The sequence below is a fragment of the Rhinoderma darwinii genome, chromosome 5 (genome assembly GCF_050947455.1).
Source record: "Rhinoderma darwinii isolate aRhiDar2 chromosome 5, aRhiDar2.hap1, whole genome shotgun sequence".
NCBI lineage: Eukaryota > Metazoa > Chordata > Amphibia > Anura > Rhinodermatidae > Rhinoderma > Rhinoderma darwinii.
Window position 1 is genome coordinate 51,006,518 of NC_134691.1, and position 21,720 is coordinate 51,028,237.

Sequence of the window (21,720 nt, forward strand, 5' to 3'; positions counted from 1 at the left end):
GCAGTTTATCACCACAAATGGGGTATTGCCGCACTAAGGACAAATTGGGCAACAAAATGGGGTATGTTGTTCCCTGTGAAAATAAGAAATTTTGATCAAAAATTACATCTTATTGGAAAAAAAATCTTTTTTTTCATTTCACAGCCCAATTCAAATAGGTGCTGTGAAAAAACTGTGCGGTCAAAATGATAACAAAAACCATAAATGAATTCCTTGAGGGGTGTAGTTTCCAAAATGGGGTCACTTCTGGTGGGTTTCCATTGCTTTGATACCTCTGGGGCTCTGCAAATGCGACATGGCACCCGAAAACCAATCCAGCAAAATCTGGACTCCAACAAACACATAGCGCTCCTTTCCTTCTGAGCCCTCCCATGGGCCCAAACGGCAGTTTATCACCACAAATGGGGTATTGCCGCACTAAGGACAAATTGGGCAACAAAATGGGGTATGTTGTTCCCTGTGAAAATAAGAAATTTTGATCAAAAATTACATCTTATTGGAAAAAAAATCTTTTTTTTCATTTCACAGCCCAATTCAAATAGGTGCTGTGAAAAAACTGTGCGGTCAAAATGATAACAAAAACCATAAATGAATTCCTTGAGGGGTGTAGTTTCCAAAATGGGGTCACTTCTGGTGGGTTTCCATTGCTTTGATACCTCTGGGGCTCTGCAAATGCGACATGGCACCCGAAAACCAATCCAGCAAAATCTGGACTCCAACAAACACACAGCGCTCCTTTCCTTCTGAGCCCTCCCATGGGCCCAAACGGCAGTTTATCACCACAAATGGGGTATTGCCGCACTAAGGACAAATTGGGCAACAAAATGGGGTATGTTGTTCCCTGTGAAAATAAGAAATTTTGATCAAAAATTACATCTTATTGGAAAAAATATCATTTTTTTCATTTCACAGCCCAATTCAAATAGGTGCTGTGAAAAAACTGTGCAGTCAAAATGATAACAAAAACCATAAATGAATTCCTTGAGGGGTGTAATTTCCAAAATGGGGTCACTTCTGGTGGGTTTCCATTGTTTTGATACCTCAACACCTCTTCAAACCTGGCATGCTGCCTAAAATATATTCTAATAAAAAAGAGGCCTTAAAATGCACTAGGTGCTTCTTTGCTTCTAGGGCTTGTGTTTTAGTCCACGAGCGCAGTAGGGCCACATGTGGGACATTTATAAAAACTGCAGAATTTGGACAATACATATTTAGTAGTATTTCTCTGGTAAAACCTTCTGTGTTACAGAAAAAAAATTAATACATTTGAAATTCAGCAGAAAAAATGAAATTTGCAAATTTCATTTCCACTTTGCTTTAATTCCTGTGAAATGCCTGAAGGGTTAAAAAACTTTCTATATGCTGTTTTGAATACTTTGAGGGGTCTAGTTTTTAAAATGGGGTGTTTTATGGGGGTTTCTAATACATAGGCCCCTCAAATCCACTTCAGAACTGAACCGGTACCTTCAAAAAAAGGCTTTTGAAATTTTCTTAAGAATATGAGAAATTGCTGTTTATGTTCTAAGCCTTGCAACGTCCAAGAAAAATAAAATAATGTTCAAAAAACGATGCCAATCTTAAGTAGACATATGGGAAATGTGAACTAGTAACTATTTTGGGTGGTATAACCGTCTGTTTTTCAAGCAGATGCATTTCAATTCTGAAAAATGCTATTTTTTGTAAATTTTCTCTAAATTTTGCAATTTTTCACAAATAAAGACTGAATATATCGACCAAATTTTACCACGAACATGAAGCCCAAAGTGTCACGAGAAAACAATCTCAGAATCGCTTGGATAGGTTTAAGCATTCCGACGTTATTACCACATAAAGTGAAATATGTCAGATTTGAAAAATGGGCTCTGAGCCTTAAGGCCCAAACTAGGCTGCGTCCTTAAGGGGTTAAGGACTTAACTGTCTGAATCTTGTGCGTTGTATCCCACAGATAAATTAGCCACAGGCTTTTATACAGTATATACACTAAAACTAATCACTCATTATACAGCATTGACATGTATCTAGCAGTTTAATATACACACGTGTTTTAGGTGGCAAACAATTCCAGAAGTTACCTTGCAACTTTAAGATCAAATTGTACCTGGTACAAGGTGAGGGCTGAACCTATTTTTAAAGATTATATTCAATTTTGCAACCCTTTTTGTGGCTCGAATGAACCTAAAACAGAAAATGTCACTTTGAAAAATAGTCTTGATCAAAAATAGGCTCCCGGTTTGTGCATACAGCTCTTCTGTAAACCTATGCATCTCCATGGTTATAGACTATAAACTGTGTGTAATTTATATTATATTCTCCATAATACAGAGTGCATTTAGCACCATACTAAGGAGTACAGAACCACACGGACGCTAAGCAGCCATACCAGCTCCGTGTATATGGCCTGTCTTGTGCATGACCCCTTTGGAAAAGAACGTACTTGAGTGGCCCTTTGTTCTAATATCAGAGGAAACTCGCGTATAAAACCCTCAGGAGATGTTGAAAGGTAACCAGTCTATCATATCCACAGGATATGTCATAAACGTCAGATAGATGCAGGTCCCACCTCTCCGACCCACCCCTATCTCTAGAACGGGGACCCCTAAACCCTGTTGTAGCTTTGTGCTCACGCTGAACTTCTGGCCACTTCCAGATTACATGGTCACCAGTTACGGAAACAGCGTAACTGGCTGAGCTACGCGGTTTCCTGTGGGTATGTCATAAATGTCCCACATGGGAAAACCCCGTTAAGGAAGAACTATCTAATGCTGGAAAAAAACGCTTTCCATCTACTATAATTATACTTTTTGGCTCACTACAAGACGAAGGACAGTGTACAGCATGTTCCAGCTATTACATGCACAGAGATGTTCTGTAGGCTCAATGTGCTTCACTGACCTGTCCAAAGTCTAAGCACAAATATAGACATTGTGACAGACTCATCACGTACACTCTCCGCATTATTCTCTTACATGAAGGTTTATGAGAAAACGGAATGTAATAACATTGTTCAGATTCTTGCTGTTTTTTTTATTTTATTACGAAGACATTCAGAAACAATACTTATTTGGCAGCCAAGTTGTCTAGTTCTGGCTATGGAGAATATGTAAAAAAAAGTTGGCTTACTACCTGATAATAGCAAACCTTAGTATGTACTATCAGAAAAAAAATGGTGTATTGCTATAGAACAATATTTATTGCATTTATCGCGCTGCTGTGAACCCTTTGGGATATCCGGGGCCAGACACAATACACAGTACAGGAACCTTGTACAGGAACAATATGGGGCCCTCGTCTCTCCAACTGCTAAGCTAGTGAGAACTTCCCTCAGAGATCTTAGAAAAATCCCTCATTGGTGTGCCAGTCAACCAGTAATTGTGAGCCATGAGGACCATTAGTGAAGTCCTTTTTTAGCAATCTAGTAGACAGTAGAAAGTGCAGTTAATTTAATTCTCAGGTGGTAATGGGCCCCATTGCCTACAGGGACCCTATACAGCTGCACAGGTTGCACATATGGTAGGACCCCTGTGGGTACCACTGTTGAAATACCACTATAATTGATACAGTCACCCAATTATTTTTTGTGGGGCTACTAGTCAGTTTGAGTTGTATACAGCGGCAGCAACAAGCAAGGGTGCTCTGCGGTAAGAAATTGAAAAACAGAGCCTTATCAGGTATATAAGAAAAATATTTTTAATTATTATAATTTATGCTGCTGGAATCTTCTATTGTAACGGTAGGTGCACATTACATGGACACAAACTTTTCAAACAACTTATGTTACTCTAATAGTACACCTGACATAGAACAACTTTTTAATTTACTCACTGTTAGAACTTAGTTGTTTTATTCATGCAAATTCTGTGTGAAATTACTGCCACTAGGTGTCTCCCTTCCTGTAATCTGCTGTCCACCCCCGGTCGTCATGCAAAATCCGTCCCCGCTTACAGACGGACTGCAGAAAGTGGGGGTGTCTCTTCATTGCCTGCCAATACAAGTCTATGGAGAGGAGAGGGGGAGACAGAAGGAGGGAGCAGAGGGAAAGAGACACAGACACACTGCCTATACAAGTTTGTGGAGAGGGGAGGTGGCAAAGTGAGAAAGACACAAACAGACTGCTGCACCTTCCAGGTAAGTGCTTTATCTCACCCAGGGGCTGGAATCTCAGCTACACTGCACATTACTGCTGTATAATCCCCTCCATGCTGCTGCAGCTGCTATATATATATATATATATATATATTAGATAGGAGAAAAGGATTCTCCTCTTTTCTATGTCTCCAGTGTATAGAAGACAGAGACCACTTAGAATTAAAGATAGAGTCTATGGGGCGAAAACTGGTAAAAAAAAAAAAAAGCAGAATACAAGCCATATAATGGGCAGAAAATGTTTCCTCACATACACACATATGACAGCTTATTCTGAAAAATCTAAAAAGTTAGGTATGCTTTAAAGATGCGTAAAAATCTTAGAACCTGTTCGGAGGTGCGCTGGCTTATTTTTTCTATATTAATTTCACCGTATGAATACAATTAGTCACAGTGAAGGTGCTGGAAAAGACAAGACGCAGCAAGAATTTTGGAACCTGCAGTAAATTAAGTGTTTTGCACCTATGAAATGTAAAGAAACACACACGTGCTATATGCACAAGGGAATGGTAGACAAAGTTAAATATCTTATAGTATTCTCTGTTTTTATTAATACATAATAAAATGACTGCAAATCGTCATTGTGAGCGGGCAAACTTGGTTACCTGTTACATTGAACATGCTGCTCTATCATTCACAGCATCTTATAGAGCAACAGGAGCTGAGCAGATTGAAGGAAAATATTGAGCATAACCCCTGCTCCCTGTGGGCTTAAGAGTCCAGCAACTCAATGAGTGTGAATACAGAGATAGCGGTCAATCACTATGTAGGACAGCCCACTGGACTCTTAAGCCCAAAGTTAGTAGGGATTAAAATCTATAAAATAAAACAGAAATTTAATATTTTCCACATAACTATATATCAATCTGCTCAGCCCCTCCTGTTCTATAGAATGCCGCCTAGAGATGAACATGTTCAATGTAACAGGTTCCTTTTAGGCTATGTTTAAACAGGGCGGATGCACTTTTTAAAAGTACACAGCGTATACACCCTGGTCCCCGCGGGGAAAGCCAAACGGAACACTGGGAAAAAAAACGCAATTGTGGTGCAGTTTTTCGGGCGGAATGTCCACTGTGGAAAATAGGTTTAAAAAAAAAAAAAAAAAAAGCCTATACTTACCCGTTGTCATGGCAACGTGTCCCACGAACATCCTGCAGCCCGGCCTCCTGGGATGACGATTCCCCCATGTGACCGCTGTACTCTGTGATTGGCTGCAGCAGTCACTTGGGATAAAATGTCATACCTGGAGGCTGGGCTAGAAGCAGAATTATATAGATCTGGGTAAGTATAGACTTTTTTTTTCTGAATTGCGATTTTTGCGGCATAGTCGCAGCTTTTCTGCCACAAAAATCGCAAAATCTGCTATTTCTTTGAGGGTTTTCAGGTTTTACTTCCCTATTGAATTCAATGGGGGAAAGCTCGCAACAGAAATCCAGTGATTGACATGCTGCAGATTAAAAAAAAAAAAAACGCAGGTCAATTTATGAACGCTTTTATGGCGTTCTTTTTACGCAGCGTATGGATGGGATTTGTTAAAATCTCATCCATTCTCCTGCTACAGTTATACGCTGAGGATGACAATGAAACCTGTTGCAGAAAACCTGCAGTATTTACGCTACATGTGGACTTACCCTTAAAGTATTGCTTTACATTAAGAAGGCAGACTACATATAACAGCATGTGGCCTCCTGACAGGTAAGTCACTAAACTGACTAAATCAGAAGATATTCTATTTCTGTAGAATGGACATTTTTACCCATAAATCTCTGCTGTACGCAGAAACCAACGGATATTGTCATATTTGCTGTAATAGTCTTTATATGCAAGCTCAGCAGATCTAGAGTTAAAACAATGAAATTCTGATTTTATGCAAACTCACTAAGACGAGGAAATAAATGAATATGAATGCGGACAACAAGTGGGTATTAGGTTCTGTACTATTTCTTGTTGCTTCCTGGCCCATACGGAATCCATTTACTAGAAATGTTCTCTACGCATTTCTGCACTAGGCACCACAGACTTAGAGGCACGGATAACTTTCTGCTAGTAATTACAAAACTGGCAAACCATTTTACTGTTTGAAAAAGAATGAAACTTATTTTGCCTGTAGTGTTTATAGTACTTATTGCTCAGCAGACAGGTGTGCCGCAATAATTCTTGGTTTTTGGAACAACTCATTCTGCCTTCAGTGATTTATGTTAAGGGAAAGGGAGCCAGAAGAGAGAATTGGAAGAGAAGTGAAATTCAATGGAAAATCGATAAGAACAAAGGTAATGATGAACTTAACAAATGGTATTAGTACAGCGCAGAATACAAGCCACCCGCGGGACCATTATCTGATACCAATCTAGTGCGGTCTTCTACGGATCTGCTACCGTACTGAAGGTCGACAAAGTAGACCATGCATCAACTATCAATCATAGCTGGAAGCAATGATAAAAAAAAAAGCAAAACAATAGTAATAGAGTGGTACTGTGGGCATATTCATCAACATATGCCCTTTGTATTCTGGCACTCTACATCTCATTGTTCGGATAACAGCACAACTCCAATATTATCCAATAAGTGGTATGTATATGTCAAACATCATAAGCAAAAAAGCAACGTTTCGACCCATCATGCATAATAGGTCGAAACGTTGCCTTTTTGCTTCTAATGTTTGACGAATAAATGCCACTTATTAGATATTATTGGAGATGTGCTGTTATCCGAACAATGGTGGAAATTTTGTAGTCGATCGGCTGGGGCTTATACGATACCGGACGACGTAACGTTATCCCAGAGATCGAGACCTGTGCTGCTTCCCTTCCCTTTTTTTCTTTCACTTTACCACCCATGACATAGAATACTCAATGTTGAATGACAACCAATATTATGCTGCCCATACACATTAATATCAATGCCAGCCAGAAACAATCTTACGTTTTCGGGGGTTCTCCCGACTTTGTACGTCTCCTGTTTGGGAAAAGAAGGAGCGGGCATGTTTGATTTGTACTGCTGGGAGATATGCTGCTGCCAGCGATGCCATCTTATTTCTATGGCCACTTATCTCAGTGATCTATCATCACTGTTACTAATCGTGCACGGCACTATAAGGTGTTCTTCAGAGGACCAGCATAATGGTTTTGGTAGAGTTTGGAATGGTACTATAGAACGAATTCTGCTGCACAATGCCGTGCCTTTACAATTTTGCACCGAACGTGAAAAATGCTGTTATTTTATTGGCTGGAGGTATGTCCAAAGTTATCTTTAATATTGTACTGGACTGTAAAATATTGGATATGGAAGAAAGAGTGGGGCATATGTGTGATGTCTCAGTAGTGACAGGGATTAAGGATATCTTTGCATCCTTTACTGTGACCGCCACACTGTTTTTCATAACTACTAATTAAAGGGGTTGTCTAGGGTTAGCAAAACATGGCTGCTTTCTTCAAGAAATAGCGCCACTCTTGTTCTTGGGTTGTTTCACCTGTGGACAGGTGTGGCACTGTTTCTGGAAGGAAGCAGCCATGTTTTTCTAATCCTAATCAACCCCTTTAAGTCTGGTTTTTACAGAACAATAAAATTATATTTAACCATAGGGGCTGTTCCTTATAAGAAGATATCAGGTAAAAAAAAATGGCATGTAAAGGTTGGCGGCCCAGTTAGATATCAAGGGGCTTCAACTTAGACCTCTGTCTCTTTGTCTGGGAATTTACATATACGTCGATCTCCTTTGTATGTACTGTGAACTATTTTTTGTGCATGATTTGCAAGGTGAAAATATGCCATGAGTGGAAGAAAAAACAATAGTTTCCTAACAATTAGAGGCAGATAACGTATTTGGATTGTTACCTTGGGTTTTGAAAAGTCCTATGACCTAAGTGATGGATGTGAGAGATAAAATATTTCGGTTCTAATCTTAGTGCGCTCACACGGAACATCTGAATTCTTGGAAGAGGACTGCACATGACGTTATGAACCTCACGTTCTTTTCACTTATAACAAGGGCTTATTGTATTAAGAACATTGAAGAACATGGAAGGACTTCTGCAATTTCATGATGAACTGCAGTTATCCATAAACAAATGACACGTGGAATTCAAAAACATGTATAACATTAAACAGCACAGTAATCCACAAAATTTTACAGAAACCTAGTACACCAATGCCATTTATTTGTGATAGTCCCAACTGTCTACACATGCGATGTTTACACTGCACTAACCGGTTGTCAAAAAAAAGTGATGGTGTAATGACCATTGTAATGTATAGAGGGAATGCCAATACCATCCAATTGCCCAACCGGGCTAAGAGACATGGTAGACCATGTGTGGAAAGATAATCAACCACACCTAATGGGTTAATGAAAAAATAACTGGAAATCACCCAATGAATATGCAACGCACAATTTCATCAAAACAAAAATTATTGTAGAATAGCAGGGACGAACCTATATAAAATAATTGCGACTCATAAAATGGGAAGATATTGTGGATTTCAGTAATAGCTACCAATGTTTGAGAGTAGATTATTGTTGTTTACCCGTTAGAGAAACAACGATAATTTTGGGGCCCCTTCTCGCCCCTTACAACACACAGTATATCACCGAAGTGAATAGGTGGTGAAAGAGTGAATGCCTCTCCTATAGCCTTCAATAATGGAACCAAGTTCAATATATCTCCAACACTTTGGCAGAGCGTTCAATAACTTTACATATATATTTCCCTTTAAACTACAGAGGCAACGGAGGAAAACACAACCGTGTTCTTTGAAGTCCAACTAAAGCCATTAAAATGTTACCTTTCGGCCAATAACTCATGAATCTCATCAGTTCGGTCTTTGAACTTCAATGTTGCTGCCACAGTCTTGGTGTAACGTTGTGTTGCTGGCACTTGCCACCTCCATAAAAAGACTATATTGCGATTCCCCCCCCCCCCCTCTCACGATACATGATACAGGAAGTGAAAAGATTGTCATGTATAAGAATGTGAATTGTTTATAGTTTGTAAAGTATTTCATTTTAGCAACATCTGTTGAAGTTCAGTAGGAAGCACTTTAGAGCACGAAAGCTGCCACATCTGAGAAGCAGACTGGCTTTTACCAGGAATTACACAGCTGACTTTTCTCTGTGACTTTTCTCACTTGGTACCACTTACGTGCGTGCTTTTAAGTCTGGCAACGATGCCAATTCCATTCAATGTCATGTATTATTTCATTGAGATCTTGATTGCCTCTATTTACCAGCCTCTCTGCCCTTGTGATCAACATGGTTTAAATCAAGGAGGTGACAATAACCAGAGCCCGGTCTTTCACAGAAAATCAGTAAACTGTGATTTTTCCTTCAGAACTCAGATTTTTTTTTTCCAGCTTTGATCCAAAGTAGCATCAACAGTCCTGTGTTTCAGATGCTTATATTTAAAGTGAAAAAATAAATAGGCACGTTTCCCTTTTTATCATTCAATAAAGCTAAAAAGGCCCTAATCATAACAAGGTGCTCCTGTCAAATCCTTTGTTTGAAGTAGGAACCTATAGGAAGTAACAGTATCACAACGAGTCGCACGCACAAGACAATGATGTCAAAAAAGGCAATTTCCACCTGATTTTTTTTGTGTTACGTCACCCTTCATCTGCTTAGAGTAGAATACTGATCATATAGATTAAATAATTAAAATTATTATTATCAGGGTTGTACAAGTCTCAGGTAGAATGCTTCTAGATAGTTGCTAATGGCACCAAACTTTTTGGGTTGTTTTCTTTTATAGAGTGGTCAAATGGGATCTAACAGGGACTGTATTTAAATTTAGTTTCATTAAATTAGTAGTCTGTAAAATAGCAATATTGTGTTTATTATTTTTTTTATGTTCTAACAATTCGTTTTTTATTTCTCTGAGGGCGGCCATGTTGGAGACACACCCTTAATGTTTTCTCTGTATGCAGAGCTGCAGGGTGAATGTGCTTTAAGGCAACTGCAATTAATGAAAGTTAATAGTCCGAGAAAGGTCTATAGTCTTCAAGTGAAGTACAGCCCCTTCCCCAGAGATTAACAGGGGAGATACATACAAAGCCTTACATGTGTGTACAGTGTCGCTATCATCCCTTATTTAGGTTTCCATTTGTAAAATAGAGATGCTCCTGCCCTCTGCTGACTCTGTCCCAATCTATCTAGCAAAGCTGAAAAGTGAACTTCAGAAAACAGGAACAGCTCTTTGTGCGTGATCCAGTGGCTAGAGTGAAAACAGCAATATATGAGTATTTTTATATGGATGGTTACATGAAAGAATAAAAGAAAGAAAACATATGTTTATAATAAATGTCTGATTTTTGGTAATGAATTATGTTTGCATAATCCAACTGTTTATACCACATTCTAAGAAAATAACACAACTCTATTGGATAAAATGTGTTTTTTGATTTTTAAGCCCTTGTTTTCCCAGGCCAAAATGTACTTTTAAAATTATACCATTTTAAGGAAATGTATATATTAGAGTTTGATTTTTATTAATTTAATTTTGGGGAAACAAGAAGAAAAATTCACAACTGCCTTTTAGTTTTTTTACCCTGTTCATCGCTGACCCAAACTACAGGTATATATCTAAAGTATAGGTTGTTACATATATAGGGCTACCGAATATGTGTTTATTAATGTCATATGTAATTTCTTAAATAAAATATAATTTATTTAGAAAAAATTTGTTTTGTGTGTATTTTTTTTAATTCTTTTATTTGCACTGTACAATTCCTCATTTCCCCTGTGGTGGTGCTGCAGGGAAATTGAACACTTGCTGGTATCCTGCAGACTACAGGTGATCACTGGGGGTCCAAGAGGATGGACACCCAATGTACAGCTGACTGTCAGGTAATCCTTTTAACAACAAAGGATTGTCCAAAGTGGGTAACCCCTTTAAGCAGATTTTGTAAAGTAGAAATCATTACTTAAAGAGGCTCTGTCACCAGATTTTCAACCCCTATCTGCTATTGCAGCAGATAGGCGCTGCAATGTAGATTACAGTAACGTTTTTATTTTAAAAAAACGAGCATTTTTGGCAAAGTTATGACCATTTTTGTATTTATGCAAATGAGGCTTGCAAAAGTCCAAGTGGGTGTGTTTAAAGTAAAAGTCCAAGTGGGCGTGTATTATGTGCGTACATCGGGGCGTTTTTTCTACTTTTACTAGCTGGGCGTTCTGACGAGAAGTATCATCCGCTTCTCTTCAGAACGCCCAGCTTCTGGCAGTGCAGACACAGCCGTGTTCTCCAGAGATCACGCTGTGACGTCACTCACAGGTCCTGCATCGTGTCGGACGAGCGAGGACACATCGGCACCAGAGGCTACAGTTGATTCTGCAGCAGCATTGGCGTTTGCAGGTAAGTCGATGTAGCTACTTACCTGCAAACGCTGATGCTGCTGCAGAATCAACTGTAGCCTCTGGTGCCGATGTGGCCGACACGATGCAGGACCTGGGGCAGGAAGTGAGTGACGTCACAGCGTGATCTCTCGAGAACACGGCTGTGTCTGCACTGCCAGAAGCTGGGCGTTCTGAAGAGAAGTGGATGATACTTCTCGTCAGAACGCCCAGCTAGTAAAAGTAGTAAAAACGCCCCGATGTACGCACATAATACACGCCCACTTGGACTTTTACTTTAAACACGCCCACTTGGACTTTTGCAAGCCTCATTTGCATAAATACAAAAATGGTCATAACTTGGCCAAAAATGCTCGTTTTTTTAAAATAAAAACGTTAATGTAATCTACATTGCAGCGCCTATCTGCTGCAATAGCAGATAGGGGTTGCAAAATCTGGTGACAGAGCCTCTTTAACTAATTACCTTATTTAATTAATCTAGCTGCTGAGATTTTACGCACTGTGGCTATTTGGAGGTGTTCTGTTTCTTTATACATGCACCACCATACTGCTCTCAGTCTGGGAATTGCACTGGCACACAAATTACAACATTTTAAAACATATGCTCATAGAGGTCTTGCCCTGAATTCTAGCTGTTCACTGAGCAGTGTAAAATGGGTTTTGTAATAGATTTGTTATATCTAAAATGTATTTGAACTTTACTTACTGATAAATATCCTTTCTCAAGACACTCCGGCTAAGAGGGTTGTCTGCTTGCGGAGCCATGGACACAGAGGCAATCTTTAACACCAAGGTATCTTCACTGATATTCTGGTTTGCTGATGGAAAATTAAACAGTGTGAGAGACTTGTTTGGCTTAATTCAAAGCACAATTAATTAAGTTCTAGATAACTACACAGACATTATGGGAGTCCAAGCCCTCCCCAAACTTGCTTCTTTGAGATGAAACACAGACACGGATCTTGCAACGGTCAACAGCACAGTTTAGAAACAATACTTGTGTTGTGGCGTGGTGCTGCACCTATAAACTGGTTTTCATGGTCAAAAAAAGTAATAGACATTTTATTGTTTGGAGCTTCTATCCAGGGGTTGGCCGAAATACATAGGGAAGAAATTGGAAAAAAAATACATGAATTGGACCAAAAATAAAAGATAAGCTCTATTTCAGCTACACATATCAATAAAAGCATGCCTTATTTTTTAAATTACAGTCTCTAACATGCAAAGAGGGGGCCTCGTAGCAAAGATCAAAATGGGTCCCCTTATAGTGTTGGGTTTAGTCACCCAGGATAGAAGGGCCTGGTGTTTATCTCGTCTTATATGCCCTTACCACGACTGTTGGGCCAATTATCCACTTCCTGAAGTTCCCCTGGAGAGGGAAGTCCTCTGGAAAGGTTCTCATTACACAAAAGTAAAGTATATGGGATCAAGATGAGCTGGGCCCCTCTTATCATGGGCAGCAGAAGCAGTCACATGGGCTGCCTCTTTCGTATTAACGTCTTGGTTAAAGCAAACCAAAAACAAACAAGAATTGATAGAAAGTTTGTACATACCTCCTAAATGATGCTGCTTCTCTTCAGCTTTAGGAACAAAGACTCTGATGATGCTGGTGTTGATATAAATAAGAGGTAAATTGCGTGAGGTCAATGTGTGGGATCTCATGGGTTGTCCAGGAGATTTGTGCTTTTCTTTTTGGCTGTGTGGTCTCGTGACATCAAAAATAGTGGAAATTGCATGAAGCAAAGGGAAGAAGACGACAACGTCAAAAGCTTGTGCTGAGATTAAGATCTCATGAAGGAAGTGAGGGGAACCGTCTGTTGAGCCTTCTGAGAGCTTTTGAAAGCTACGAGAACTCCTGTCACTTCTAGTGGTCAACTTGTGACGGACATTTCGGGTCACCGCTTTGGTGTAAGTTAGAGAAAGAAATCCATGCTGCTGGTGGGAGCTCTCTAACAGCTTCGCTGTGGTCTGCATCAGAAAAGGAGATATTAACTGAACAGTTAAAGGTTAAACAATAGTAAGGCCTCATGCACACGGGTGTATTTGGGATCTGTATCAGTGCCTATATACAGGACCCATTGCGGAACAATAGTGACCGCAAGATAGTGTGAAATACAGTTCCGTATTGTGCTTATTGTCCATGAGGCCTTAGACTGGCTATATTTTCTATCATTCTATAACTAATGCAAAATAAAAATAAAAAATATATTAAAAGGAAATGGTCTAGAATGAACAACACATTTAAAAGGGTTGTCCCGGATTAGAAGAAAGCACCACTATTGCAGAACGGTGTCTGGTATTGCAGTTCATCTACATTCAAGTGAATGGGTATGAACTGAAGTACAGCTCCAAGCACAGCCCATGTACAGGAGTGGTGCTAACCGTTTTGATCTAATCCAGATTTACCCCTTTAGGGGTTTGTTCCCTTTCTAGTTCTGAATGGCTTAGGTGGATCAATTATTATACAAATAAAGGGTCTGATGTTGATGAATTTTCCATACATTGAAAAAATGGCCATTACTGTGGAGCAGTGCTATAGTAAGAAGACCTGCCACATAAATCTAAATTAAATGTCTGGCTAAAAAGATCCTGCTTTTTTCAGGCTTTATGCAGGATCAGTCAAATATATTATATATACTAAATAAAGTCCTACAGAGAACTTACATGTATGGTTGGTGCAAATGGATTTTTAGACATGTAAATTAGACATCATGTAGAGGTAAACAGTATATAAAATTAAAGGGCAAATTGTATCATTTATTTCGTATGTGTTAAAAAAATTATAATATTTAAGGGGTATACCACTTGTCTAATTAATGGGTTTTAAAGAATAAAGGGAAGACTGATGACTGTCTCAAACAAAGCAAATGTTGTTGACTTAAGAAGTGGTGGCTCCATTAGGCACTGCTTCAGTTCCCCGGAAACTCAGAAAATCTGCCCCTGATGCCTCTTTAAACCTTGGTGCCTACTATAGTCATTTCAGAATATGGCTTATACATTGTTTTTCAGAAATTGAATAATTCCTTTAATCTGAATATTCTTTATAATAATAATTAATTACCAAAAGCTAATAATTAACAACATTTTTTAGAAAAATGTAAAGCCGTCTTATAATCTTTTCTGTAAAATTATTAAACATTAGCAGGATATTCGCTTTGTAACACAGCTACAGCTACAGTATAAAGTAGATACACAAATATCATTGCTCTTAGAAAAAAACTGTAAAATAGAATCATACGCAAAATATATCAAATTCTAAACAAAGCCTTATCATTGGAGACCATACAAAGGGATTTCAGCAGTTGTTGAGCAGCTGGTGAGGTCTTATGGTAAACTTATTAAGGCATTAATTTATCAAGATACATTGATTAAAACCCATCACACGGAAAGCGGAGTACACAAATAAAGGTATGATCAATTCCTGACAGACACTTGTACTGGCAGAGTCCAAGAGGACAAAGAAGAAGACACAAATAACTATATCCTATTAAATTTACTTATCTGCAGAAACCCTGAGGATCTGAATTTACAGGGATTACAGCTCTCCATTATGGACAATGTTAAAAAGGCATGCAAATTGGGAAACCATCTCATAGTGCAACCCAAAAAATAACAAAATTTTTGGTATCTTGTAGCATTCATGGAAACCGACTATGCGGATAGATCATATCTATGTGTGTACTCCGCGTAAGAAGTTCCATCAACCACATATACTGATATTCACACCACGCTGGCCGAAGCCAAAAAATAAGATCTAATAAGAAAAAACACCAAAAAATAAATCAGAGTTGATGGAATTTCTTTAAATACAAAAAATTTACAAAAATGATTTCTTACAGAAGGGAAGAAGCCAGAAAAGTTACTGAAAGGGTCCTGCTTGCTGACGGGTCGAACCAATGTGGTGCGTCTGTTCAGCTTGTCGGTACAAGAAAGGAACACACCGCCATACTGTCCCAGACACCAACAGTTTTCAACGAGGCTTAAAGAATTGAAAAGAAGATTGAGAAAAGACAGAACAAATGCAATATATGTAGCCAATGGATATTTGTGTTTTTGCCATAATAATTTTGACACCTGCTGGGCTGCAATAATCAGTAATACACTCGTATACACAATGGAGAAAGTCTTACATTGAATTGACCCAATAGTGTTTATAAAATTAAAATGCATGTAGGGCATTGCTATATTGTCGTCTCTAGTGACCTACTAGACCAGACTCCAGAACGATGTTCTATTGTATAGAATACGTATAATGGAAAAGTAAATCCAACTAAAGAGCAAAATTATTTATCTCGCTGACCAGATCATCAACTTAAAGGATAATGTCTCTCAACACTGACAAATCAGATGCATGAAAATCAATATGATTGTTTTGAAAAAGTCTTATTTCAAAACATACTCATTTGAAGCCGAAAGAGAAGTGTGAAGTTTTCTCCTACTTAAAAATTTCCATTCATATTAAAAAAAGATGTCTGAACTGAACATTCTTGGCCCAGCTATAGTGTCTTTTAAAGCGTATCTCCAGTAAAAAACTAAAACTTCAACGAGCTCTTCGTTTCTCATTCACACTACCATTGTGGAGTCTTGTTTGTGCTGCAGAGATCTCCTTCCTAATCCACTAAGAGGAAGTTGTGATCATTGTCGGACATGTAACAGATATAGTGGAGCTACAGCTCAGTCACCAGTCACTATATATACAAGCCTGGCAGCTCACATTACCCCCCTACCGTGTTGGTACACTCCTACACATTGCTTGAATCAGTGCAGAGGCTGCAGTAATCCCAAGACTTTATTAACTACCAAGTTCTCTCTACAACCTTGTAAATCCCAGTTTGAGTTAGATAGTGAAGTTATTTTAGCTCTATTGATCGATCAATCTATCTAACTATATATTTCCATCGATCTATCCATACAGACAAAATAAGCAGGGGGGAAATAAAGTAATGCAGTAATTCAAGTCTCCTCCTACTCTGCTCTATATTGAAATGAATAAAGTGTTTAGCCTGCAAGATAATGAAACTGCTAAACAGCATTTATTTTTATTTTTTCCATTCCAGATTAGAAACCTGAATTTAAACAACGAGATGTATAATCTAAGAAGTTTTTAATTGGGTCGCTGGAGGCACGCTTTAATACAACAAACCAAATTAGGCTAGTTTTACAGGGGTTTGCCTAAAGTAGACATCACCTTTAATGTACAGTTCAAAGAAGAACTGCTTGGAAACTATGGCTATTTGAATGAAAACTTGACAGCAGGAGAATGGCGTGGACAATGCAAAAAGCATATATTGATCTTCAGGCAACAATGTATTATCAGCACTAATTGAATTTATCCTTTTATACAATGACGAACTTGTGAAATATAAATACCTTGTATAGATTTACTTATCGGGAATACAACTCTACTTGAAATATGTGCTCAAATGTACCCGATGTTCAGCAATCCAGCATGTGTAGACCACCACTGCTCAACCAGAGATTACAAGCATATAAAGAGATCAAGGGGGCAGCTGATTTTTTAATAGTTGTAGATTTATCTAGAAGCTTGATTAGGCTCGTGGTGTATGATTCCAAGAATGAACTAAAGGTCTATAATGTTCTTGAATGAGTTGTCTGCCTTTAGATGACTTTAAATCATTGTCTTCCACATAACATTCTCATAATGCTTATATACGGTGTATTAATATCAAAAAGCAGAGTGGTTAGTTTTCTGTGTCCATGGATTAGACACAAAATGCTCCACAAAATCTACTTTATGATTGTAAAATAAATCTGAATAGCACAAAAATGTAAAAGTAAAAGCAAGTCAATAAATCAAAATTACCTAAAGGAAGACAACCACTTGAAAATGGAACAATAATAAAACTTGGGTTGACCTGCAAACACCATTAAACAGTGTATGCATGTATGTATACATATATATATACATACAGGCACACATTACTGTGCTAAAGTTTTAGGCAGCCGTGGAAATTAAGCAAAGTAAGGATGCTTTCAAAAATAGAAGTGTTAATAGTTTTTTTTAATCAAGTAACCCGATACAAAATGAACAGAAGAGAAACCTAATTAAATCAATATTTGTTGTGACCAACCTTTCCCTTCAAAACAGCATCAATTCTTCTAGGTACACTTGCACAAAGTCATGGATTTTGAAGGATTATAGTCAGGTGTATTATTAACCAATTATACAAAACAGGTGATAATAATCATCATTTCCATATGTAGGTTGAAACACAGTCATTAACTGTAACAGAAACAGCTGTGTGGGTGGCTTAAAACTGGGTGAGGAACAGCCAAACTCACCTACAAAGGTGAGGTTGTGGAAGACTGTTTCATGTCCCACGTCCACCATGGCAAATCTTCGCATAAGAACAAGACACAGTGTAGTTATACTGCATCAGCAAGGTCTATCCCAGGCAAAGATTTCAAAGCAGACTGGGGTTTCAAGATGTGCTGTCCAAGCTCTATTGAAGCACAAAGAAACGGGAAATGTTGAGGAACGTAGACGCAGTGGTAGGCCAAGGAAACTTAGTGCAGTAGATCAAAGACATACCATGCTTACTTCCCTTCGAAATAGGAAGATGTAAAGCTGTGCCATCAGCTCAGAACTGGCAGAAACCAGTGGGAACCAGTTACATCCATCTACTGTTCAGAGAAGTCAGTCCAGAAGTGGTCCTCATGGAAGAATTGCGCCCAAAAAGCCATACCTTCAACATGGAAACAAGGCCAAGCGACTCAACTATGCATGAAAGCATAGCAACTTGGGTGCAGAAAAATGGCAGCAGGTGTTCTGGTCTGATGAGTCAAAATTTTGGCTGTAACAGAAGGCAGTATGTTCACCGAAGGGCTGGAGAGCTGTACAAAAATGAATGTCTGCAGGCAACAGTGAGGCATGGTGAAGGTTCCTTGCAAGTTTGGGGCTGCATTTCAGCAAATAGAGTTGGGGATTTGGTCAGGATTAATGGTGTCCTCAATGCTGAGAAATGCAGGCAGATACTTATCCATCATGCATTACTATCAGGGAGGCGTCTAATTGGCTCCGAATTTATTCTGAAGCTGGAAGACAACCACAAACATACAGCCAATGTCATTAAGAACTATCTTCAGTGTAAAGGAGAACAAGGAGCGCTGGAATTGTTGATATGGCCCTCACAGAGCCCTGATCTCAGCATCATCGAGTCTGTCTGGGATTACATGAAGTGACAGAAGGATTTGAGGAAGCGACATCCACAGAAGATCTGTGGTTAGTTCTCCAAGATGTTTGAAACAACCTCCTTGCCAAGTTTTTTCAAAAATTGTGTGCAAGTCTACCTAAAAGTAGGGCTGGGCAATTCGGACCTAAATAAAAATCACGATTAATTGAACATGTAACCTTGATTATGATTAATGAAAGATTATTTAGGTCACACCCCTTTTTGCATGCCACGCTCCCTATATACATGCTACGCCACTGAATATTTATCCCCTGAGCCTGCTGTATACTACTGTATATAATATACCCCCTGACACATCCCCATAGTGCTCCCCACACAATATAATGCCCCCCATTACTGCCATCCACACAGTATAATGCCCCTATAACTTCCCTCCCTACAGTATAATGCCCCTACAGCTGCCCTCACACAGTATAATGCCCCCCACACAATATAATGTCCCCATAGCTGCCCCTACACAGTATAATGCCCCTATAACTGCTCTCCACACAGTATAATGCCCCTATAGCTGCCGCCACACAGTATAATGCCTTATAACTGCCCCCATGCTCTATAATTCCCCCACACAGCCCCAATAGTACCTGATAAAAATAATAATATACATACTTACCTAACCCCGTTCCAACGACGTGCGTAGGAAATCCCTCTGCTCCTCCTGTCTGTGCAGCTCGGTGCAGACAGGCATGATGAAGTCACTGTCTCAAATCTGGCAGTACATAGTGAATGGTAGAGCAGGGTCCTTACGGTCCCCTCTCTACCATTGGATTCAACTGTATCTGCGTCCTGAAGAAGCAGATACAGTTCAAACTGGGGAAAAAAAACTTGCTGAATTTTGTTTTTGTTTTGTTCAATTAATTGCCCAGCCCTACCTGGAAGAATTGATGCTGCTTTGAAAGCAAAGGGTGGTCACACCAAATATTGATTTGATTTAGATTTTTCTTCTGTTCATTATCTTTGGATTTTGTTAATTGATTAAAAAAAACTATTAAAACTTCTATTTTTGAAAGCATTCTTACGTTGCAGCATTTTTCCACAACTGCCTAGAACTTTTGCACAGTACTGTGTGTGTGTGTGTGTGTGTGTGTGTGTGTGTGTGTGTGTGTGTGTGTGTGTGTATATATATATCTCACACATTTCAAAGTCAATTTGTAAATACATTGTATTACTTATTTTGTACTGATTCGGTGCGGATAGTATTATAGTACAGAATTGCAGTCAGACGACAAGCTTGCCAACAGACACATCCTTGACGGATGAGCTTAGTTCTTCTAATGCAGTGTACTTTGCGTGGTGAAGAGTCTACCCTTTCCCAAAATGCAAACCCCCAGATCAATCTGTTGATATAGAGACACTAAAACAGCAAGGAGTGCTGGGAGATTTCAGCTCTGATGCCAGCAGAATTGCAACTCTGACCCATAAAGCAATATCAATACAGGATGAATAATGGAACATACAAAGTGACTTTTTATGTGGATTAATTCTATATGTAAATCTCTATGCATATATGTGTTATTTTAGCTTCTGTTTATAATGGATCCATGACTGCTATTCTGGATAAATTTGACAATGGATCCTGATGGACCCCACTGACCTATAATGGAGTCTGTCAGGTTTCCATTTAGATTCTGGTATTTTTGTTGGCAAGAGTAGCTCTGCAGACTACACTGTTTTTGCCAATCTGGACAGACAGGCAACAACCCTAGTGTGAACACAGTCTGAACTGTAAAATGGTTTCCAAATGGTGAACAGACCTTAGAAAGTGATTCTTGAAATCATATTGTTAGGGTTAACGAATTACACAGATTTTAGGCTATCATTTTGATAAATAACTCCGTGACTACAATAGCCTCACCACATTTTTCTCTTTGCATTGTAGGAATATTCCGAGAAAATCGCCTGTTTGCCAGCTTTCACCTGGCCTGGAATAAACACAGTGTTACCCATGTCTGTAATGTTTGATCGATGAAAATGAAAACCATTAGAAGCTAAAAATAGGAAGATTGCTCCCCCCTTCCTCTTCACCACCTCAACTGTCAGGCAGCATTACACATTGTAAACAAGAGCATTCATCATTTAATCCAGTATCTTGGTTGAATACACATTGCAGAACCAGCAACACATGGAGAATTAGGAACACATTAGCAGGAAGGATGAGCAAAAGTTGTTTTCAGGAAACTGGATTACTCCCGTCTTAAAATCAATTTATGATGTCAAATAACAAGCGGATAATGGGAAACAGGACCAGCACTAGTTTCTAATTAACAGGTTGTGGAGCTCAATGCAACTCAAGGCAGCCAAGATGCTATGTATTAAAGCTCTCCTCCAACAAGACACTTTACAGGGCACTTTAAGGAAAAAACCATGTTAAATGGGTTGTCGGGGATTAAGAAGAAAAAAAAAGTCTGCTTTATATTTTCTTTTTCACAAAAACAGCTCCACTCTTGTTCATAGGCCGTGACCGGTATTGCAATTTACCCCCATGATGTAATTGGGGCTGTCCTGCAATACCAGACACAGGCAATGTATAAAAGTGGTATAGTTAATAAAGAGAAAGAAAAGCAGAATATTTGGTCTATTCCAGAATAGCCCCTTTAAAAGTAACCAGACGCATTGGCTAGATCTCCGTGATTGTTATACAGATATTCTAATATCCAAGTCAGAACTGGCTGCATGATTATATCATAGACTACTGGACACATTGTAGCAATCTCCATCTTCACATGTATCTGCTACGTTTATCAGTGCTATAAAAAAAACAAAGCCCAGGCCAAAGTCTACCCATTTTAGACGTGGTGGTCCAGGACATTGAATTTTAAAAATGTAGACAAATTTCTTTAATCTGGCATCTGATAATCCAGTCATTTGTTACAAGCTACAAAGTAATGTGGAATTTCACAAGGATTGAGCAAAGAGAATAAATTAGGACATTTCTGTAATTAACCCCTTAAGGACCGAGACAATTTAGTCCTTAAAGGGGTTGTCCAGTTATAAGAAATTGACGGCCTATCCTCAAGATAG

At 38.8% G+C, this 21,720-nt stretch overlaps 1 protein-coding gene across 1 annotated transcript in view; it reads right to left on the bottom strand.

Annotated features, from left to right (window-relative positions):
- VPS13B (vacuolar protein sorting 13 homolog B) overlaps positions 1 to 21,720 on the bottom strand; it is an 886,671-nt gene that overhangs the window by 311,086 nt on the left and 553,865 nt on the right. The window contains exons 28-30 of the mRNA XM_075825953.1: positions 15,326 to 15,467; positions 13,042 to 13,456; positions 12,195 to 12,306 (exon numbers count right to left, since the gene is read on the bottom strand). Coding sequence (XP_075682068.1) covers positions 12,195 to 12,306; positions 13,042 to 13,456; positions 15,326 to 15,467 — 669 coding nt within the window. The remainder of the gene's footprint in view (positions 1 to 12,194; positions 12,307 to 13,041; positions 13,457 to 15,325; positions 15,468 to 21,720) is intronic.